A 24,553-nucleotide genomic window follows, 5' to 3' on the forward strand; every position below is an offset into this window, starting at 1 on the left:
ATTCCGTTCCCTTTGTGTTACAGACTCATTAGCGTTGTCTCTCTCTCTCGTATGTAATACGCGAGTCTCTCATTTGTAGCTTTGTCTCGTCGCATTTTGTATTGTCTCATTCTGTCGTTCTCTGTCTCTCTCGTCCCCCGTTCATACAATTCGTTCTGTCTCCTTTTTCCCCTGTCCATCTTCGTTTGCGGTCTTAGCTTCTTTTCCATTGTATCGTTCGTCTCGTCTGTCTCTTCTCACGTGCCTGACGGTGCTGTGTCCCACGTTCGCACCTTCACTGGTTCGTTCATGTAAGCCCCACGCGCACGTCCCATGTACAATTTCACGAAAAATATCGAGTCCCTCGTGCATCGTCAGCCAAAAGGATCGATTTTGATCGACGAATCGAAGCATCGTTACATGCCTGCTGGTCGCTGATGACTCTAGCGCGCACGCACGCACGCGTGCTTGCGACGTACGTTGCCACGTGCCCGGACACTACTGGCACAAGCGGCAGGCTGTCCAAGCGTAGAAACAATTTAACTATTTTTTTTTTTTGCAGAGCTGATCTCTCATCGCTTTGCAGCATTTTCGGGACACCGTCTGTTCTCCCGTAACGCGGCGGGCGGGATAGTTGCGTTCCTGACGAGCACCTCGTCATGTAACAATCGCGTTATAATAAATAAAATATAAAATAGCGGGGTAAAGCGCAATCCGCGATGACACCGTGACACGCGTACGCAGGCCGAACAAAGACTGAGGCGCTTGGGGGTAGCATCTAGAAGCATCCAGCAGCATCCCGACACCCTTTTGTGACGCCAGACTGAGGCAGCTGCGCAACCGCCTATTCCGACTCGCGCGACGGAGTTTCCGTTCGCCGAACGCGTCACATATCCATTTCGCATCCGCGTTAGAAGCAACAACGCGTTCTCATGCACGTTCATCTCGTCGTTTACCCCAATTCGCGTCGTGAAAGCACGCGGCGTTACGGGAGAACTGACTGCAAAGCGAAAAATGCCGAAACGTATTTTTCGACTCGGTCTACGCCGTGAAAATCGCTACGCGGTGGTGAAAGCGATTTTAGAAACACGGCAGCCTGCCGGCCGCTGCTTTCGGTACGGTGGGCATGTGAGATCCGTTTGCGCGTACGTGTTTTACCCGGGTTATACGCGGGTGTGCGCGTAACAGTACAGGTGTCGCGGGTGTTTTTCGCAGGTGTGCATGCTACGTGGTGCACAGCGAAGGGTTAGCTTGGCTGTGTGGTGTTTTTTTGTCTGACCTGTACAGGTGTGTGTTTTTAAGTGCTACAGGTGCATGCCGTACACACTGTGACGGGTTGATAATACACACAGGTGCTTGATGTATTGAGATGCATGCCTCCTCTCTAGGCCTCGGCAAGGTAAAAGTGTAAAAACAACGAGCCTACCTTTACCCTACCTTTCACCTTACCACAATACAATCACTCTACCCTACCTTTTACCCTTTAGCAGGTAAGGTAAACGGTAAAAAGCAACGAGCCTACCTTTACCCTACCCTTTACCCTTACCCCTTGGCATGTCGACACCTTTACCTTTACCCTTTTACCCGGTAAAAAGGGTACAATTACCTTGCCTTGCCGAGGCCTACTCCCCTCTATAGCTTTATCGATATACAGACTCGTGATGCATCCAGTGCAATACCCTATGCACCCACACACACTGGTGAATGCTACATATGCTGATATACAGTACCATACGTCTTGGATAATTCACAGGGTACGTTCCTTTTTTTTGCCCGCGGCTAAATCTCTCCAGAATGCCTCCAGATCTCCGGAAGCGAAGCAATTTCTCGAGGCTGTCTTTCAGTGTCAGGAAGGGTGACTGCCATGCAGAACAGCTGCTATAGGCTGCTTGTGGGGTTTTTTTTGTGTGTTTCTTGTTGATGCCCGGCAGGAAAACACGTTGTTGCACTTTTAATCTCCCACGGCTCTACGCTCTACGCTCACCCCCGCCCTCACCAGCCGGCCAGTGTCCGGCGTGGTGAAGTATGGTCATTGTAATCGGCACTTCCCACCACCGGTTTAGGGCCTCGCCGATAGATAAGCACCATCGCAACGCTCCGTTGGGGCAGGGAGGCCGTTTGAAGTCGCATGACCTGATTGGCTGTCGCCCGGTCGGTTACCATCGCGTGACCTCGTTGCCACGTGGCCCAGTTGTTTGTCACGCGGCTTCATCGGTTGTCACGTGAACTGGTCGGTTGCAACGTGGCCCCAGGTTGGTTGTCACGTGACTTGTTAGTTGTGATATCACCTTTTTTAATGCCTTATGGGTGTTGCGTTGGCCGTCGGTCAAACAAATCTTCGTCGGTCAACTCGTAACAGAACCAGAATCGGAATATTTGTTTATGCTGGAGGAATCTGACGAGCTATAAAGCTCTTTTTCACAGATGTCCAGTCGGGGCAGGTCAGGAAGTTGCAACAAGAACAAACAATACAAACGCACAGTAGCAGTGTAAGTATAGGAAAGGTAAACAAATCACTTTTTAAAAATCTCTACAAATAAAACGAAACATTTTTTTTGTGTCTTATCAGGTAAAGCCCACACTGACCTATTAGCTTCTTTTTTCGGAAGCTACCTGGCCACGAATTATAACACCTGGGCCTGTCCCGTCCCCCTCCTGTCAAAGCTAGACCTTCGACACTTCACGCGGCCTCAAGGTGCACCTGACCTGGCACAAGCGCCACCACTCCGCGACGAACGGCGGCCGCTGCCGCCGCCGTTATTGTTGTTGCCGTCGCGTTGTGTCTGCCGTGCTCCGTCACGTGACAATCTGAGAACCTCGGGCCCCCCGCGTTTCCGTGTCCGCCCCCCCTCCCCCTCGCCGGCCGTGGCACCGCGGGCAGCCTGCTCCCCCGGACACCGGCGCTCCCAGGATCCGTGCGAGCGCTCCGCCGACGGCGGCTGGTCGAGCGGGGAGGAGATGTTCAACGCGTCGGACGGGGAGACGGAGGACGTCGTGGACGAGCAAGCGAACCCCGTGAGCAGGACGTTGCGTTGTAGCTCGTCGGCCGATGTTAGGAAGCCGCTCGGAGCTACCGACTTGTACAATCCCTCTCGTTGATTCACGCAAACTCCGGTTGGCGGCCTTTGGCTGGCCACCGAACAAAGACGGTCGCCGCAGCGCTTTCAGATGCGCTTCTGCGGCCGTCTGGAACGCTCTTCTTTCCGATGTTAGGAAACCGCCGGAGCTATGCATTTCTAAATCATCTAGATAGAAAACGAATTTCTTTAGAACTGATTGTTGTCCTTCCCCCGAATGGCTACGTATGGTGCGAAATAAATACACACGTGAACAGAACGTGAAAATTAGCTACCGCTTTGGCACATCGGTGTGATGGCGAGTAAACCCACAACATGGACAAGTGATTCTGGTAAATCACCTGATGAAGCTGGTTGTAATCACCAGCGAAACGTCGAACTCAATTGTAAATGTCTCTCGGCTTTAGGTCAGGAGAATGTTCGCTACACAAGGGCACCGCAAAGTTTTGGTGATAATTCTGCTGCTGTTGCTGATGATGTTGCTAGCTGGTGATGCCACTGACGATCCTTCTGACGATGCTGTTATTGATGATGTTGCTGATGCTGACAGTGCTACTGATGATGCTACATACATACATCCAACCCGACCTTTGACCCCTATCACCACTGCCCCCCCCCCTTCCCCAGCTGCCACCATCCCCCCTCCACCTACCCCCCCTTTTTACACGAGGAAGAAGTTTCAAGTTTTCAAGAAGGAAGCTACGGCCCATGTGCCGGATGTGTTCCGTGGCGTAATTTAAAAAAAAAGTATTTAACACAACCCGTGGTTGTCGTTTTGCACGACCCTCGGAATCCCATTTCGGACGTTCCACGGCCGCATGAGGCCTGCCGCTTTGAAGCGATTGTTTATCCGTCGCTGCAGGCATCTCATTGGGTACCAGAAGGGGAATATTGGCAACAAGAGCGCCATGTATCTGGGTGCCTGACCGTTGTGGGTGCCCCGATCCAGGGTCTACCCCTGCTCTGAAGTTTCTTTCAGGGCCCTGCGGTGGCTAGGAGATGTTAACTCCCTCGCCGGGTATACAGGAGGTCTTGGGTTCAATCCCGACCCTGACGCCTGCTATATATTTGGAGTTTGCGTCTCTCTCTCTCATCATTATCATGGTGACTAGGAGATGTTAACTCTCTCGCCTGGTATGCAGGAGGTGGTGGGTTCGATCCCGACCCTAACGCCTGCTGCTGTATATTTGGAGTTTGCGTGTCTCTCTCTCATCATCATCACGGTGACTAGGAGATGTTAACTCCCTCGCCGGGTATGCAGGAGGTCGTGGGTTCGATCCAGACCCTAACGCCTGCTGCTGTATATTTGGAGTTTGCGTGTCTCTCTCTCATCATCATCACGGTGGCTAGGAGATGTTAACTCCCTCTCCTGGTATGCAGGAGGTCGTGGGTTCGATCCCGACCCTGACGCCTGCTGCTGTATATTTAGAGTTTGCGTGTCTCTCTCTCATCATCATCACGGTGGCTAGGAGATGTTAACTACCTCGCCTGGTATGCAGGAGGTCGTGAGGTTCTATCTCGACCCTGATGCCTGCTGCTGTATATTTGGAGTTGGTGTGTCTCTCTCCCCGTGGTCGGATGGATTTTCTCTGGCTCCTCCGGCTTTTCCCTCCACATTTAGAATCGACGTCGCAGCATTTCGAGTATTTGGCTACTGCTGTAAATTCCCACGTGATGCTGATGATGATGATGCTGATGATGATGAGCCACTTCTGTTGGGCGATCAGCTTGCTACTGAAAAAGAGCGACATGGCTCAGTGGGCCCTCACCTGGTGAAATACAAATAGTTTAGCTTCACATTTGATCTGCCACGTCAAGGCAGTGCCCCACTGAAGGACTTAAATACCACAGAGCATCTAAATACTGCATATATACTTATTTATTTTGGCATATACATATACACACATAAAACGTCGAACACCCGCAACAAACACCGCAAATGATTATTGTTGCGTAACTGATAAAGGATGAGGTCATGGCTTTAAGAGTACACAGTACACTTGACGACCACACCCTTAGCAGTAAACCTAAACACAATGTACGTGCGTGTGTGTGCGCGCGTGTGTGCGCGTGTCTGTACGTTGCAGATCTGTAAGGTGTCCGACATCTGCTAGGACGGCCGGTCGTTGAGCCCGGCTCGGCCGCTCGCCGGCTCGGCCTCTCGTGGCCACCGCCCTTCCCTCGCCGCACCGCACCTTCCTCGCACGACGCTGCCACCACGGGTAACAGCGACCGCCGACGACAAAAAGGCCGCGGGCGTTCCCTCCCCAAAACCCACGCGGTTCCCACGCGGCGGACGCGCCGACGACGAGCCGTTTAGTTTTTTTGTCGTCGGGGAATTCGTCGTTGGAGCGTGCCGCGAATCTCCCGAGAGACGAGCCATTGAGCCCCGTCGAGCTCAGCTGAGACGGAGGTGGACGCCGTAAAAGAGCCCCCCGCCGCCCCCCGCCGCCCCCCCCCCCCCCCTGCACCGTCTTGTCAAGAGAATGGCTGGGGAGTGCAAGCCGCTTTCCGATTAACGGAGAGTTTTCGGCACGCGGGCGGATCAGGACCGCACAAAGTCGCACGCCGCATGAGGTTCTGCGGCCGTGACCTCCGGCGGTTTTTGGCCCCGTCGGTGTTTTGACGGCGCCGGGTTCACGTTCGCCGGATCGCGAAGAGTGCCGTGGTTTTTGTTTTCTTCTCTTTTTCTTTCTGCCGGACGTTTTGGTGAACACCGCTTGTTGGACTCGCGGACACCGGAGTTTACGTCCATTCCACTACAATCAGAGACTGGTGCTCGGATCCGATTTAAAAGTGCACTTTCTTTCCCACCCGGCTTCCGCGCGCGTGCGCGTGTCCTGCTTGCGTCTCAAGCCTGCTTCGTCGCGCTCGATGTGCGTCGAGCCTGCAAGGTGGTGCACGGCTATAATCCAATCGAATCGTCGTCGAGACAAACTCGTGCAGTAAGGTGGAGTTTATTTAATCGCCGAATGAAGAAGAAACAAAAAATAATAACAATGCATATTTATCGGCCCCAAACTGGCCGTTCTGATGAAAATGTTCGACACTTTTTGTACCGGTTTTGTACTCTTGTAAACTTTCACCTGTATTTATTCTTGCATTTACGCCAGGTACCCCTTGCAAAAAGACACCACCCTCCCCCCGTATTAGCAGGGCTTGCTTGGACTGGTTTCAACTTCAGTGAGCCTGCTCAGTCAGGTGCCGCCTCGTACACCGATGCCACGGGGGGGTGCCCTGATGAAACTGGCAGGAACAGCAACAGACGAGGGATGATTAGTGCCCACACCCACCTTGCTCACTTACCGACTTTATCGTAACATTTCGTCCGACGAGCGTAGCAAATTAATTCTAGATTTGAAGCTTTCGTGACTGCAAGGATTCATACTCTTAGGTTCTTTCGGTAAAGTCACGTAGGGAAAAAATAAATAATAAAATATTAATAATAAAAGATTAATGATATTACTTATATTTTATTATTTATTAATAATAGATTATTTCTATTATTATTATTTTATTTATTTTTTACCTACGTGACTTTACCGAAAAAACCTCAGAGTAGCAAATTAACTTTCTAACGGCAAAACGGCTGCGTGTTTTAAAATCTCAAGGAGCACCGCGCTACAGCGAAAAATGTAATCGCCCCCGGTCTCTTTCTTCACGGAAAAATCTAATCGTTGTCATCGGCCACGGGACAATCCGCCGTCGGATGAGGGCCCCCCTCCCCAAGCCGTCGCCATCACTCGCGGCGTCCGGCGGAGTCGCAGCCTCGCCAGGCCCCCTGCGCAATGAGCCGCATCTCTGCGGTAGGCGCCGCCTTGAACGTTTGGAACAAAAAAAAGCAAGAGGGCTTTGGCAGGGGCACATCGCTGGAAGGGATGAAGTGCGGTGGTCGAGGCTGAACATTCAAAATATATTTAAACATATCGGCCAGGCTTATTTGCTGCTGCAAAGCCAGTAGGCCCAAAATACTGGGAACATCTTTTTTTTGTTTAATGGAGCTACGGAACAGAAGGTGATTAATTTTAAAGTGGCCTGTTTGGTTCCGTGAAGGCAAGGACGGTGGCTGTGCCGTTGGCTCGTATCATTGCGGTCAGTAAGGTCTGTTGCAGAGTTGTTATTTTTTGTTTGCACGAAACGAGCATTATTAAAGCACTGAAATCAAACGCAATTTTGACAAAAAAAAATTATACGCCCCCAATTTATCCTGGTGGGAAAATAAATCAAATTTTATTTTTAAAGTCAGAAGAGATTTCCTGTCCAAATGAGTATTGAGGCACACTGGTGCTCCATCTCCCGTTTACAGCCCTGAGCCAGTGGTAGAAATTCCACATTCCTATGACGGGCGGAAAAAAGTCTCTAACCATCAGACAACCAACCTTTGACTTGCACGCAAGATGGTACTCGTATATCATGGGGCTGAGCCAAGCCCGAACCAAGGAGTTCTTCCCATTGCAAGTGGCTCACTCTCCCGCTGAGTTACATGGCCAGTTAAATTTCTTAAGATGGAACTTTTAAAAAAATTACATGTATAAAATGTGTATCCTGTAATGACAAGGTTACGCTTGCGCAGGGGAAAATCTGTCTTTTTTTGTCTTCTATCGGTGCTCTTTATCACTTTATATACGCAAAACACCACTATTTCTCTGACATCTTCCAGCATCCACTGTTAGCTCAGGATTTAATCAATAGAAGCTGAATTCCAATGTTCTCTTTGTACTTGCGGACAATATGCAATTCACCTTTTCTCAGCGCGTCCTTGTGGTTAACCTTTTATACATGCCGACTCTACCGTTGGTTTGTGTGTACGTGTAGGTGTGTTTCTTTTATATATATATCTCACAATACGTAAGTGTAACTTATAAATATTGCAACGTGTGTGTAGCATACATGTGCGAGGAAGGTCTGAAATACGCTCGGAAATTAGATGTTTAACGTATGCGTAGACTCCCATGCGTCTTGTTGTAAATTATCGTATGGTATTGTGGAGCGGTGACGTGGTAGTTCGCACCCTGCACTACGAACTCAGCGGGCTAAGTTTATTTTGGTCACGGCTAACATCAGTTACGAGTGATATCTGAACCAGTCCTGCCCCCGCCCACCCCAGCACCCCACCCACTCCTCTCCACCTTCACCAACCCAGATTGAGCAGCGTGGTTAAGTATGGTCAAGCAACGACTGAGTCGCCCCAGCGCTTGTGCCAGGCTAGGTGCGCTTCGAACCTATCGCGTGAAGTGTCGAAGGTTTGCCCGCTGGCAGGTCACAGGGCAGACCCAGGCGTGATGCGTTTCACTCATCTCAGATGGCTTGACAGATGATCAGTCTCCCATTCAGCCATCGACGTCACGCGGGTAAACACGTCATTGGCCTCGCCCCTGGCCCTGCTTGGCCCCGAGCTAGAATCGGTGTCTTGTGAGGCCAGCGTATCGCAGGGGGTTTTTTTTCCGGCTCGTCAATTATACCGTAGAGAGAAGTCCAGCCGTACCGCAAGGGCCCCTCATTGGCTAAGCTTGGCTTGGTTCTGCGAGTAGAAAAAAAAGGGGAAATAAAATTGGTTAAAATGACCGTGACCATTTATTAACATCTCATTTTCAGAAATGTTTTTTTGTATCTCCACTTCACACATATATATTGTGTGTGTGTGTGAGCGCGCGTATGAATAGAGGCAAGTGCGGTTAGTGAAGGCTTACTAACGCGACGTATCTCGCTTGCTTACAGGTCACACCTGTGAGCTCTTTGTGTCGTGTGTATCATTAACCGTAATCACTCATGATTTGTAAATAAGGCGAAGCGGTGCCGACGGATTTGCTCGCGTTGTATTTATTGTGGTGGGATATGATTGCTGCTGTACAGAACTGTTAACATTTGCATCAATCAATATTCGACAACATTCGTAGCGTATGAACAAAACGGGGGTGGGGGGAGCGGTGGCGTGAACGGGGGGGGGGGGGCGGCGGTAGTGGGCAGGCTGCGTTTATTCTGATGTCGAGAACGGTGACTGGAATTGTCGGACCTTGCTCACCCAGCGTCTGTGCTGAAGAGGCGCGACCTCCGTTCGTCGATTCACGTCGACGAATCGATTGAGCGCACGACCCACGCGTGGGAATTGCGGTCGCGCGATTTAAATTCTACCGCGGAGTTGGGAGCGGCGGCGGTGCAGTGGTGTGCCCGCCGCGCTCTGAACCTCGCACTCTTGAGCTCAATGTCCCGGCCACAGCTGACATGAGTGGCGAGCGACAACTGGAAACAACAACCCCTCTACCCCCTTCACCAACCGGCACTGACCAACGTGGTGAAGTATAGTCAGACTGCATACACGACTGCATGGGAAGGGCCTTCATCCGGCAGTGGATTGACAGAGCTGTTAGTTTGTTAATATTTTGTAACATGTTGTACATGAAGCCCCCGTAGCTGCTAGAAACCACTGCAAAGAAGAAAAATTATAATCCTTGAATCGAATCGCAACGCCCACCCTATCGCGCGGTCCGGAGGCTGGGTTGTCTCGGCCATGCGGCGGCGTGGCGGATGTCATGCAGCGCCGCACGTAATAGCACAACCGCACGCGTGCACAGACAAACCGGCGTGCGGCGTGCGGCGTGCACGCACAACCTACACTTTCAGTCACCCCCCCCCCCCCCCCCGTAACGCTGGGTTCGTGCTGTAGCCGTAACAAATTTTTTTGGTCGATGGCTTCAGGACTAGAATTGGGCGACTCTCTGCCTGTGGTGCGCAAAACCGACAGTCGATTTTGACCTTCATAAATAAGGAAGATAATTCGGCCCCCTCCCTCCCCCTTACCTAGCATCGCCCGGCATCGTCCAATGTCTCGCAAACAGAAACAAACATCGCTTTCGGTTTTCCACGTTTGAACGACGTGGTGATTGGGGAAACTCATAATTCGTAATTGAGTTTTGAACGGTGTGCAGTGTGATCCGTTTATCGATGGCCCCGCTGATCTCCCTAATGAGCGTTTTCTTTCCCGACGGATGATTGCATTTTGCAAAAGCGATGCCGATGTCGGATAAGGTGAATCGGGAGAGGGTTCAAAGACTTGTTGGAGGCTTTAAATTAAAATGTTATCGCTCTAAATTATCCACGTCATTTTCGTGGAATAACCTATCAACGGATGATTCTGCATGAATCTACAAAAATATATATTTATAAAAAAATCTAATTAGAAATTATAATTCAGAATGGTAATTGCTTATCACAAACGACCACTTTCATGATGATAAAAAAGGTGGTACTGCTGTTAAAAAGCTGGATGAATGTTAGATATTTGGATGAATGTTTTTTTATCTGAATGTTATAAATTTGGATGCCAGTTGGATATCTGGATAAATCGTTGAAAATCTGAATAAGAAAGAATCTGGATAAATCGTTGAAAATATGGATGTTGGAAAATCTGGATAAATCTTTGAAAATCTGGATATTTAAAAAATTCTGGATAAAACTTTGAAAATCTGAATAAGAAAGAATCTGGATAAATCGTTGAAAATATGGATGTTGGAAAATCTGGATAAATCTTTGAAAATCTGGATATTTAAAAAATTCTGGATAAAACTTTGAAAATCTGAATAAGAAAGAATCTGGATAAATCGTTGAAAATATGGATGTTGGAAAATCTCGATAAATCGTTGAAAATCTGGATATTAAAAAATCTGGATAAATCGTGGAAAATCTGGATAATAAAACATTTCTGGATAAAACTTTGGAAATCTGAATAATAAAGAATCTGGACAAATCGTTGAAAATATGGATATTGAAAAATCTGGATAAATCGTTGAAAGTCCGGATATTAAAAAATCTAGAAAAATCGTTGAAAATCTGTATAATAAAAAAACCGGTATAAATCGTTGAAAATCTAGATATTAAAAAATCTTAATAAATCGTAAAAAATCTGGATAAATCTTTGGATATCTGGACGAACGCAACATTGAAAACAACCACATGCAAAGTATTTTCGCATACGTACAGTGGTAGGAAGTCTTGCGAAAGCCTGATTCGCGAGGCATTTCATTTGCAAGATAACGCGCCCCATCTGTCGCTGAATGTTGCAACCAAACAGCCGCTGGTGCACTTTACATGAACACGCGGCAAAAATCAATCAGGGTAATCAAACAATCATATCCGAACGGTGCAACAGTGTATTATCAGAATTTTTTTTTTTACAATGTTCGGTCGCTATTGTCAAATGGGCAGTGGCGTAGGTATCGCGGGCGAGAGAGACGCAAAAATTCGCACGCGGTTTTCGAAGAGCGGCAGAAACGATATTTTTTGAGAGAAAAAAAAAATCCGACTAAAAAATAATCTTCAGCTTCGCCAGCTAAAATGAAAAAAAAAATTAAACATCACTTTAAATTACTGTAATATACTGTTTAGTGTTATGTACCGCACCTTGCTAACAATATTATCTGTATATCGCGGTGTGTATAACAGGTGTTTGTAATGACGTGTCGCTATTTATTAAACAAGATGTCGTTTGAACAATACACTCCTTATATCACGGGGGAGAGACAATAGGTCCGTGTTTTTTTCTTCATCCTGCAATCGTTGAGACCATTGCCGTAACACGTTCGAGTTTTAACCATCTTTTTTGCCGTGCGTATCGGTTCATCAATTGCCTTCCGTTCTGTCTTCATCGGTTCATCAATTGCCTTCCGTTAAGTCTTCATCCCGTGTCGTTCCGCTGCCACCAACTCGAACCAACAACCTCAACAAAAAGTGTACCGTGCCGGCCTTCATAGGTGCTCGCTGTGACAGCACTTGCCCCAAACAGTCCGGTACACGCTTTACGTGGGGCATCTTTGTCTTTGTGGATTTTCTGCACGGACTTTGGTTTTCCTTGTGCTCACACAAAAAAAACATCAAACATGGAATTTGGCCAAACATCCCAAGTGAGAGCCTTGTGCATAAAAAAAATATAAAGTTAAGATTCGGTGATGTAGCCGTTGAGTGTACAGGCGGTGCAACTGCACCGGCCCCTATGGGTCGGCGTGGTTCAGGTGTTCGGCCTCCGCAGAAGGCGAGGCTGTCCCGGATAAAGTTTTAAAATCATCATAATCGCAGTACTTGTCTCATTGGCCTATAATACAGGGCGCTTCAAAAAAATGTTAACACCTACATGGGACTATCGTTTTTAATGGAAATAGAACGGATAATGATACACTGCACCATGATAACAAATGTGATGTTAATAGCTCCAAAAAGTCAGTCTCCACTCGTTCGCCATCATCTTCTCCAGGTGGTCTCCATTTTACGTGGAATTGTTGCAAATTCTCAGAAGCGTTAACGTTTTTTTGAAGCACCCTGCATAATCATTCATAACAGTACCAATGAATCTTCTTGGTTCTTTCAGTAAAGTCACGTAGAAGGGAAATAATAAAATAATAAAAAGAAAACATAATAAAATTATATAATAATAGTACCAATGAACACATCCTACGTGACACCACTTTGTAAACCTGACATGGATTCCCAAGACTTGTAGGGGAATGGAATGGACTACAACCTGGGCCAGGGTTGTTGTTCTCTGTGCCTCCGGTCCAATGTAGTCCGTGTCTGGTTTGTCAAGTCGGCTCAATGTCAGTCCCCTGGTAGCACGGGTTGGAGGTAACTGCTTCGTTGTTTACACGTGTGGGCTTTGTCAGGCTGGAAGTGGACGTTTAGCAACAAATTCACTGCCTCGTGGTCATGTAAATAATATAATTATGCCCAAATTTTTACGGTACCGTTTGGGGAAGTATGTTGCAATTTCGGTACATTAATGACATCACGATTATAATTTCCGTACGGTGGTGGCAGTAGCGTTATGTAGCGTTATGTTTGCGTTTTTTCGTCCAACTTTTTTACCTTAATTGAGTATAACCTTGAAATACGGCATTTAGCAAGAGAAATCCACATTGTTAGTCCATCTATAAATATTCAATGTTGCCAATCATTTATCCATCCATGCAAACATATCTTACAGAACACCAGGTGAAGGATGCACTATGGCTATATCATACAGGCATCACGTGGGATACTATACAACGTTTTGGCAATATATGCATTGTGATATAAATGTGATTTCAACATAGTCGTGATCGTAATTCATTGGCATTTCTTGATGATTCTGGGATTGTGATACGTTGGGAATGGTTGATTTATCAAGATATTGCTCCGTATGGGCGATACCAAATTATTGCATTGTGTCTGGGTGATAATTAGTAACAATTATGTAAAAACAATGCGATCCATTGTAAAGGTTTGCCTACATCGCTCAGCATTCTTATAATTTACTGGTTTTTAAATTTAAAAAAAATTTCACTGACATTGCACGAGCAACGAAAATATTTCTGGAAATGCAAGGGTGCACGCACAAGCCCTCGTGTTTGACACGAAAGCGTTCTTTGCTTGTGCATTTAACAAGGAATTATGGGGGGGGAAAATTAACCTGAATGTGGCAGCGATGTCAAAAGTTAGAGCATTTTTTTCTTAACCCAACAGTGACTGCTTTTACAATTAAAACATGTGCAGATTTCAAAACGTGCGTTATAATAACTGAAGTTGTATTGATATGTTCCCCATCTTTTCCTCGAAAGGGCGTTAAGACCGCAGACTGGGCTCTGATGGGCTTCTCTAGACCACAGACTGACAGACTGCCCTCTGATGGGGTCTCTAGACAATAGACTGACAGACCGGTCTCTGATGGGGTCTCTAGACAATAGACTGACAGACTGGGCTCTGATGGGCTTCTCTAGACCATAGACTGACATACCGCCCTCTGATGGGGTCTCTAGACAATAGACTGACAAACTGGTCTCTGATGGGGTCTGTAGACAATAGACTGTCAGACCGGTCTCTGATGGAGTCTCTAGACAATAGACTGACAGACCGGTCTTTGATGGGATCTCTAGACAATAGACTGGCAAAGCGGTCTCTGATGGTATATCTAGACAATAGACTGACAGACCAGTCTCTGATGGTGTCTCTAGACAATAGACTGGCAAACCGGTCTCTGAAGGGGTCTTCAGACAATAGACTGGCCATCCCTTAACCATAATTATATTTAAAAATCCTCTTTATATTCAATTAAACAAATTGGCAGACCATACAAGATATGTAATTGGTGTACCATACATTAATATTCATTTGCGATGATGTTGCACCCCACACTGATAGCTGTGTTGCTATCAGACTATAGCGGAATAAAATGTTAACTTAAAATGTGTGTAAACTTTTTATTTACCAACGGTTTTGTTTAATTTGTGATAACAAAAAATGTGTCTGCAGTTGTGATACTGTCCGTGGGTTTTACTAATATGCAATGAATGCATTTTGCAAGTATGTGTACATTAACCACCTTTATATTATAGGAAATTAATGTTTGAAATATTTAACTTGCTACGTAAATTAAAATGTGTGTAAAAATATATCGGTTGTGCTCATTTGGAAGAGTTTTTAAAATGTGCAGATTGCCCGAGAGTACGTGGAATTTTACATGTTTAATGTGTTGCGATGTTTACTGTCTCTTAACAGTTTACTTGGTTGTGGCGAGGCAAAGTGTCATTTAGAGATAAAACAAAATCAAAGTCCTCTTGCGTTTGCGATCAAAGGTCTATATATGGACTTCTCAACTTACGAACGAGTTAAGTTCCAGACGTGTCTGTTCGTAAGTCGATTTGTTCGTAAGTCCAACTTTACTGCCGTCGATTCCAAACACGTTGTACGGCGTGTACACTAAACACGGGGAATGGCTTTAAAAGTTGTATAATCTCCTGTAGATGTAGATGCCACCAGTTCTTCATGTTCTGCAGATGTAGATGCCACCACCGCCATCTATTGCACGGCGGTTGAACTTATGACTCTCGGTCCGAACAGGCAACTGGACATACGGAAAAGTTTGTTTGTATCTCTGAAGGTTCGTAAGTCGAATGTTTGTCAGTAGAGGAGTCCCTGTATCCAAGCCACTCGGCAACTTGATCATCGTCACTGTCATCCAGTTCAACCAGCCTTCTCATTTCACCTGTCCATTGTAAGCAGGGCTGCCCATAAGTTGCAGGGACAGAAAAGGGCCAATTTTCCCCGGGCCTCAACACAAAAGAGGGCCCAAAAGCAGACATTGGTTTTGTTGTTATTGTCGCTCATGAATAAGTGGGGGCCTTGCTTGGGCTTCTGCCCTAGGCCTACAGGAAAACCCTGAGTGGCCTGACCATAAGACACGTGGTTGTTTGACACGTGTTTGCTGGCCAGTTCCAGCCACATGTCAGGGTGGTCTAACAAACCAAGGTAGTGGCATAAGCGTTATCAATTAAACGTATCCTCTTATATATGTGCTAATGATGTATACAAAATAAGTGTTAAAATAAGCAACTGATATTGTAATTATTGTATGTTCAGCCGGACAACATTGATTTTAGTCTCTGCTTATCGTTCTTGCGGTGTATAAAATTAGCACTGCTTTGTGGGAGTTAAACAGTAATTGTTTTGCTTGAGAGGCCGGTCTCCACCGTAAGAATGTTTCAATTCCCCGCTGCAAGTTTGAGTGGGATATCGTTTGAATCTGACTTGTGGTGGCCTACTTTATCAACATGTGGCAGTGCAGCAAAGTCATCCATTGTTGTACTGTACTATGCTCAAACTTTATGCACCACGCCTTCACCAACCACCTCCGACCAGCGTGGTAAAGTATGTTCAAGTAGCCCCCACGGTGTGGGGAGGCCCTCATCTAGCAGTGGATTGACAAAGGGGCTGTAATGTGCAATTATTGTAATCGTCCATTGAATTCGGGATCTCTATGAATCGCCCGCGTATGTTCTCGCATCGTAACAAAACAAAAACGGTAACGGGGAATTTCAACCGAAGTACGTCATGAATCGATTGCCTGTGTTGTACGCATTAATTGATCAGGCCGGCTGACTTTTGAAAATAATCTGGACGGGATCTCGGCTCAGGAAGGCCTTGTGATGCGAACGGATAATTTAAATGCCACTTTGCTTCCTCCACGTGAGATTGCGCGGACGTTGAACTGCTTTTGAGGAATTTGCCGTTCGTGAAAAAAAAAAGATTGGATGTGAAATGTTTTTACTTTCTGTAACATCTTCTAATTTAAGTGTCCACTTGTTGTATTTGTTTTGTTCTTGTTGGTGTGTTTTTTTTTGGGTAATTTTACTAAAAGCACTTCCTATTTTTGTACAATAACTGTTTTAAATACTACTGTAATAACGAATAAACTTGCAATACTGTTTTTTGTACGTGGAAGTGGTTTGGAGTTTTTTTTATTGCTCTGCTTGATTAAAGGAAATAAAATGCAAACACCTTTTTTTGCTGGGCGCAGCAGTACAATCAAACGAGGACGAAATATCATTTCCGCACCTCCGATTAGCACGGTTGGCTACGTGTGATACAAAAGTACAACATTCATACATCACACATGTGTTGGGTATATGCCCTCCCACCCCCCACGGAGCTCTTTCTGAGAATTTAACCGGTGGAATTGTTTTTTTGTTTAACGGGACTTGACTGGCAATGACACCCCAGAAGGTCAAAACTGTTTCGGAGTTTGCTCGCTTGAAAACAACTTCTGCTTACAGATATTTGTCAAAAAAATCCAGGAGGCATTTGGTCTATGCTGTACAGTAGAATGCTTCTTAAGTGTTGAAACACAATGTAGTTCTGCCTCTACAATATAAACACATGTCACCGTGGGAACAAAATTATTTCCCGCTATCAGTGGGCAATAAAAATACAAAGATCCCCCGTGTAGCCTTAACAGACTGTTGGGGCAAGTGCTGTTAGCGAGCACCAATGAAGGCTGGAACGGCACACGAGGGAATGGGTGGCCAACACCACGACCGGCCGCCTTTGTCTCCCCAGTGGCGATGTTTACACACCGCAACGGGTACTCGGTTGAGGCCGAGTCGACCTAGGGGAGGCCCAGGACCAGTTCAGATAATCGTTACTGGTGTTGGCCGTGAGCGGGGATCGAACTCGGATCGCCGGGTTCGTCACCCAGCATGCTACCGCTCCTACTTGTACACACACACACACACGGGGTGTGTGTATGTACACACACACATACGGGGTGTGTGTATGTACACACACACACCTATAGACGCACACGCACGTAAGCATCCATTGTAAGTAGTTGCGACAGAAAATCACGAGCTGAGCCAGGCTGATCGGTTCTCGTTTCCCACCCGCCTTGAGTGGATCCGGTCAGATTTTTTTGTTAAATTGAAATGTTCAAATTCCCATTACTATAATTGGCAAAAAAGGTCGGTGATTCAAATGATTTAATCCCATTTTTTTTTCGGCCGGATATTTTCCGATGCCTCCATTGCAAATAAGTAAATCACCGGGTTTTTTGTTGTTGTTTTCTTGTTGTTGTCATTTTGTCAAGATGTGAATCTGTCGTCTTATAGTCTGGAGCAGCGGTCGGGAACCTGTGGCTCGCGAGCCATATATGGCTCTTCCGGTGACGGCATATGGCTCCCAGACAATTTGGAGTTGAAAAAAAAAATAATAAAAAAATCAGTTTGGAACTGATTTTAAAATACTTGTGATATTGCTTAATAATACTGTGTCATTTAAAAGTAAACAGAAATTAGTTTTGAAGATACATTTCACGGGTCACGCCTGCACGAAGCTCAACCTCACCACGTATGAACCAGACTACAAGGCCATCAGAAAAACCATGCAGCACCAGAAGTCGCATTAAAAGTAAGACATATTTAATTTATTATACGTTAAAAATACTATATGGCTCTCAATGAAATATATTTAGAAATATTTGGCTTTTATGGCTCTCCCAGTCAAAAAGGTTCCCGACCCCTGGTCTGGAGCATCGTATAATCCGGTCTATTATAAATATTACAGCACGGTCTTCCGTTTAACTTGCAGGCATAAATGTTTCACTTCTGTCATATCCCACGCGGGCATTGTTCATAGACACACACACACACACTCTCTCAAGTTCGCAGTCAATGACCCCCAAACAAGGCACGCCTGTGTTTGAGTCGGGTATCGCCCGGTCAATGAATAACCTGGCTAAAATAAAAATAAAAAGATCGAGTCACACATTTGTGACGTAAAGGAATAATCGAGCGATGTCCCGGCGTGCCACCACACGCACACGCCCCCCACCCACATCATTCTCTACCTTCGCCCCGCCAGTCAGACACGTCTTCTGATATATATTCAGCGACAATCAACAGAGTGAGTGAGAGCTAAAAGCGCGTGACCCTGACATCCGCAATGTTGCAAACCGGCATGACTAAGCCCCCCGTCTTGGCAATGTAACGTATTAGCAGCACTGTGAGCAAAATGGGACGAGGCTGGTGATGGAGTGTACAAAACCCCGACCGCAAGGAGTTTCAAAAGATCGCAATAGCAACGGCAATTGGCTTTGCCATCAAGGGCTTCAGCGGCTTCTTCGTGAAACTCATCCATATTCCCATCAACAACATCATTGATAATTGTTTTTTTACCCTTCCATCTGGCAACAAAACTGACACCTTTCTTACAAGGAGTCATGTTTGCATAGACCACAATACCTGCAGTCATAATGCAAACAAAAAACATAACTCTGATAATGTGCACTGTCCTTGAAGTTGATTGGTCCAACCCATGTGAGACTAGGCTCTAAGGAAAGATGTCTCGGGTGTGGACCAATCAACTTCAAGGACAGTGCATACATTATCAGAGTTATGTTTTTTGTTCGCATTATGACTGCAGGTATTGTGGTCTATGCAAACATGACTCCTTGTAAAAAAGGTGTCAGTTTTGTTGCCAGATTGAAGGGTAAAAAACCAATTATCATATTTTTTACTGGCAAATGAGGTTTCAATGGAACAACATCATTGTTGGCAGTTAAGATTAACTTTGAAAGAGATGCTGACACTTCTTGAGTTAACTTTATATCGTCAACAGTGAAATGCCATAATGTTGCAAAATATGTGACAATGTTTTACCAGCAGTTTTTGACATTCAGTTTTGTCTTGACTTATGAATAAAGCCCACGTGAGTGTTGGGAAAAAAACAAAGGAGGGAACACGGCGTCAGAGTGGGTGAATCGCCGCGGAGATGACTTCGTCCGGCAACTTGATCGACAGAGTAACGAAGAGTAGCACATCGGTCCTGTGGGCCAGCTCGCAATCGTGAGGTTTAGAGTTCAAATCACGGTTTGGGGTGGTTCATTCATAATCAACGTTTTTGGGTTAGATCACGTTATTTATAAATGTGTCGTAACCCTCCACCACCCGACACGGCCAATCAGCAAAAAAGTGTCACGTTGACAAAAGACAAATAGTTCACTGCTTTAGCTCACCGGTGTGTTGAAGCGTGAAACCACAACATTTACAATGTTTGAGTAGTACGACGTTTCGCTGGTAATTACATCCAGCATCATCGGGCGTAAAACCAACAACATTTACAATTTTTGAGTAGTACGACGTTTCGCTGGTAATTGCATCCAGCATCATCGGGCAGAATTGGCGAATTGCCCGATGATGCTGGATGCAATTACCAGCGAAACGTCGTACTCAAAAATTGTAAATTGTTGTGGTTTCACGCTTCAACACACCGGTGGGCTAAAGCAGTGAACTATTTGTCTTTTGTCAACGTGACACTTTTTTACTGATTGGCCGTGTCGGGTGGTGGAGGGTTACGACACATTTATAAATAACGCGATCTAACCCAAAAACGTTGATTATGAATAATATTGGTCGCGAAAGCCTGCTACGTGTTAAAAAGTGGTTCATTCAGTCCATCACCTCGCTGGAGGTGGAGGGGGGGAGGGGTGTCAATAAAGTGATTGCCGCTCTGTGGGAAAGTCAACAACATTTGGCATCCCTATGGATATGCCAGCCCCCGTCACAGGAACGTGGAATGTACACCTTTAGCTCAGGGCTGTAAATAGATGAGCCCCATCTCATTGTTCATTTTAGCAGCATAGCGCTGGCTTTTTTTTTGTTACACAAAAACTTGCACGTAGTTATTTTCCCACCCGTTAGGGGAATGCCTTTAATGTGGACTCTCTTAGTCCACCACTGCTGGCGAAGCCGTATTAGGTACCGGTTTGTACGTTGCGTCAATAACCCACGCAGTGCCTGATTATCCTAGTAGCAAAAGTAGCTACGTATGTGCTACGGGCCCCGCACTTTCAAGGGCCCTGCAATAACTGCTCATTGTTATGTATAAACCCTCCCCGTAGAGGCAGTTACATTTTGACTTCAAAACTTTCGTGACCGCAGGAATTCGTAATCTTTGGTTCTTTCGGTAAAGTCACGTAGATAGAAAATAATAATATTTTAAGATTATTATTACTTAGTTACGATTATTATTTTTCTATCTACGTGACTTTACCGAAAGAACCAAAGAATATGAATTCCTGCAGTCACGAAAGTTTAAAGTCAAAATGATATGCGAATCTTTAACAGGCGACAGTCGGGTAGATCATTTTATGTTTAGCCGACGTTTGATTTTTATGCGACGAGAGAGGCCTCAGCAACATATTGCCCGGCACTGCATTTCACGCCTCGCGTCTGGCCTGCAGATTAATCTGATAATACTCGATGGCCCACGACTTCATTTAGTATAGCCCACGACTTAATTTATTACTGCCCGCAAATTCAATTCCGAAGGCCCGTGACCTCATCTCTTTCCGGCCTACGAATTGAGGCCTTCCGTTTGTTGTTGTTGTAATGACCCCCGGGCGATATTTAATCCATAGCTGCAAGAATCGTAGCTGCTCTCATCGTCAGATAATGGAGGGCAACAAGTTTGGATCTGGCTTCCAGTGCCGGATTAAGCTGATGCGGGGCCTGTAGCATATGTTATAAAGGGGCCCTAAATGAAAAAAAAAATTAACCCGTAAAAACAAAGTTTTTCACTATAAATCCTTTATATGCGTGGCATCAGTTTTATTTTTTTATTCATTTCTGTTTTTCTTGAGTAAGAGTTTCATTTTTATCACATTGGTATTTGAAATTAAATATGGAAAAAAAAATTTCCTAAAAAGTGGAAAATTTTGGAAAAATCTTTTCACGAAAATAAATTGTCACGCACAACGAGTCTGTGTGCAAAATGTCAGCTCGATTGGATCACGGGAAGTGGGTTAAAAAACGACCGAAAGATTTGCACGGTCGTAAGCGCGCAAGCAAGCAAGCAAGTGAACTTCATATAAAGGATTTAAAAACACAAATATTGAAACACACATTTTGTACTTGCATAGTAAAGTAATTGTATTTTTTCATTTGCTATACAGCCAGATAATGCGACAAATCGCTAACCTTAAACACCCTGTCATTCATAAAAGTTGAAGGCAGTATAGTACTAGAGTAATAGAGCAAGTGCAGAATCACCGAACCGGAATTGACAGCTTGAAAGCATTTAGCGCGGGGCCCTTGAACGTGCGGGGCCCGTAGCTACTACTACATATGTAGCTACTTTTTCTACTAGGATAATCTAGCACTGCTGACATCCACGCTGCGTTTATAATCTCGGCGCCCTCAGCCCCCCTCCTGTTTCATTTCAAGTTGTTCTTAGCACGCAGCGGCATGCGCAGTCTTAATTTAATCATTAGTTTAATATCGCCGTCGCTCGTGCAAACAGAACTACAGACACAGGCTGCCAGGCGGTGAGTCAGTGCCACCAAAAGTTGCTCTGCAGTTCTCTATATATCAAGATGTTTTCAGCTAATTCGTGAGCCCAATTGGCTGAAAGCTTGGCCGTCGAACCGATGTTTGGCTTGCCAGTGGCATCTGAAAGCCCTGCTCGGCTCTCAGGAGAGAGGAGATGCTTCCCGCATCGCTGCGTTAACACGTCTGAGCTGATTCATGATTTTAATATTGGACATTGCCAAAGAACCGAGTGACCAGTGATGCAGGAGAGTGGTCAAAGACAATATATTATTACAACCTAAACCACTGATGTCATCACACCCTGCCATTGCTTCCTTCTGATTTCCCAACCGTTGCACGGTCAACTCTTGAACCCCATAAGGTTATTATACAATCTTCATGTGCCACTCTACTGTTTTTTCTTCTTGGTTCTTTCGGTAAAGTCACGTATAAACGCTGTTTTTCCGACAGACCTGTTCTTCACCTGAGGACGGCTGCTTGCGTTGTGGCCGAAACGTCGTGAGAATTATTTTATTATGTTTTATTTTTATTATTTTATTATTTCCCTTCTACGTGACTTTACGGAAAGAACCAAGAAGATAAATCCCTGCAGTCACGAAAGCTTTAAATCTAAATCTACTGTTTTTGTTAGCTTCTATTTATTCGGAGCAGTGTGAAATCACGAGGTGTAAAATACATTCTCGGGACCACTTACATAGTTATTTCAATGTTTCCCTTAGCCAAGGCTGGTCTATGTTCAGTCGTTCTCTAAAAAATGTTCATCAAATGACAACGAAACTACATAGCTTCATAAACTCTACTGAACTTGAAAATCCTCAACTTGGCGAAAAAAATATATATGCATCTAAGATTAGTTCTGTTTAGTTACAGCATTTGTGACCAGCCGAATACCATGCTATTATTGTTTGTGAGAATACTTTAATCACTGATGGTTGACACCTGGATTAGAACCACATTAGTGGAAGGCGCCTTACAAATGAATGTAAATCATTGTAGTTGTCAGCTTCTCTGCAGCGCTATTGTCTTGACACGGGTATTGCGAGGCGACTGTGTGTCCCGTGGCTTCAAGGAGATGGCTTCGTGACCTCAGCTGTGAAGAAGAGTCCGCGGCTTGCATTACAACGCAGCCAACATCACTTTAGCAGTTGACAAGCATCTTTAATTGAGAAAGTGGTGATAAAGAGGTTGCCTATCTGATCCAATTTTATATCTATAGAGAGAGAGAGAGCGCGCCTTCACTCAAGGCGCTCTATGACATAGTTTACAAAATGGCGACAGTATGAAATGATGTAGATGCCAGGGGCGTGCTACAAGAGTTGAGGAATGAGAGGCAGCAGCGATAGAGGAGCCACTCAGGGGATCACGAAAAGGGCTTTAGGGGAGGGACGGCAAGGAGTGGAGGGGTGGGAAGGGAATGGGGCAATAGAGAAGGGGTGAGGCTTTCAGAGAGGAATGGTAGGAGGCCAAGATGGCGGACTAGTTCATGTACAGGGGAAGATGTGCAAGGAGGGAGGACCGAACACTGGAAGAGGCACAAGAGAGACGGGGAGAAGATTGGGAACCTAGGGTACGAAGAGAGGGGGGGGGGGCAAGCAAGGAGACGGGAGGCCACGATGGGATTTAAAAACTGGCGGCCAGGTATTTGAAAAAGAGAGCGGCTGTAAATGTGGGAAGCCAACGTGGAATCTTAATTTTGGAGCTTTCGTGACTGCAGGAATTATTCTTTGGTTCTTTCGGTTAAGTCACGTCTAAAGATAAAATAATAAATTAAATAATGGCATATTACGACGTTTCGATTGCAACACAAACAATCATCATCAGGCATAAAAGAAATAGCAACAAAAATCTAACTAGAAAACTCTAGACAGGCATACAAGCAGACAGACATCACAAGGACACACAGAGAGAGAACACATCGGCACAAAGAGAGAGGTCGTTTCTGTGATGGTCTTTTATGCCTGATGATGATTGCTCGTGTTGCAATCGAAACGTCGTAATATGCTATTATTTAATTTATTATTTTATCTTTAGACGTGACTTAAACGAAAGAACGAAAGAATAGCCAACATGGAGTTGAAGGAGGAGAGGTGTGAGGCCTACATGGGAGAGATGGAAACTAACTGGTGCAGAAGCGTTTTGCATTTCTTTGAGGGGAGTGAGGGCCTAAGGCTGGAAGACCAAGACATTTGTGACGATGTGTGACGAGGGGGGGGGGGAAGGTTTGAGAAATGTGACGTCACATGAAAATGCGCAACTTTAGATAAATATAGACAACACGTTCTACTTAATTAAATATACTTTTTTTAATAAAAGTTTTCTCCTACAACATCAGAGTGCAGCGCCACATTAAATACGCACTACAATGACAATAGTTTAAAGCGATTTGAAGCATATTTTTTTTTGTTGGGGGGGGCAGAGCTCAGTGAAGTCATATTTGAGGGGGGGGGGGTCTGACTTTTGTGACGCCGTGTGACGAAGGAGGTGGGGGGGGGGGGTCAAAAATCGTCCAAAATCGCGTGACGTCATTTATGGACGGCCCCATATTACTCAACATCGTCGTGACAAAACCCCCCAAAACGCGCTTCTCACACTCATCTTCCCCTCATGTATATTCATTTTAACACACCACACACACGGAACACTAAACAATATCACGCGACACTATTTACACTATTCCATTATTATTATTATTTATAGATTTGAAGCTTTCGTGACTGCAAGGATTCATACTCAATTATTATAATTATTATTTTATTTCTATTATTATTTATATTGTTTATATATTTAAATCCTTTATATTAAGTGCGCTTGCTTGCTTGCGTGCTTGCGTTCTTGCGTGCTTGATTGCTTACGACCGTGCAAATCTTTCGGTCG

General features: G+C 45.4%; 2 protein-coding genes across 2 annotated transcripts in view; both read left to right on the plus strand.

The window, feature by feature from the left end:
- The window catches only part of LOC133357264 (guanine nucleotide exchange factor DBS-like), a 43,362-nt gene extending 37,875 nt beyond the window's left edge, over nucleotides 1-5,487 (plus strand). Inside the window, exons 26-27 of the mRNA XM_061575126.1 lie at nucleotides 2,861-2,994; nucleotides 5,144-5,487. Of these exons, the coding sequence (XP_061431110.1) occupies nucleotides 2,861-2,994; nucleotides 5,144-5,170 (161 nt within the window). The 3' untranslated portion in view covers nucleotides 5,171-5,487. The remainder of the gene's footprint in view (nucleotides 1-2,860; nucleotides 2,995-5,143) is intronic.
- Nucleotides 1-24,553, plus strand: part of LOC133357260 (guanine nucleotide exchange factor DBS-like) — a 408,695-nt gene that overhangs the window by 126,893 nt on the left and 257,249 nt on the right. The gene's annotated exons all lie outside the window — the stretch shown is intronic.

This window comes from Lethenteron reissneri, chromosome 57 (assembly GCF_015708825.2).
Source record: "Lethenteron reissneri isolate LAM-NWPU_2019-01 chromosome 57, ASM1570882v1, whole genome shotgun sequence".
Taxonomy (NCBI): Eukaryota; Metazoa; Chordata; class Hyperoartia; order Petromyzontiformes; family Petromyzontidae; genus Lethenteron; species Lethenteron reissneri.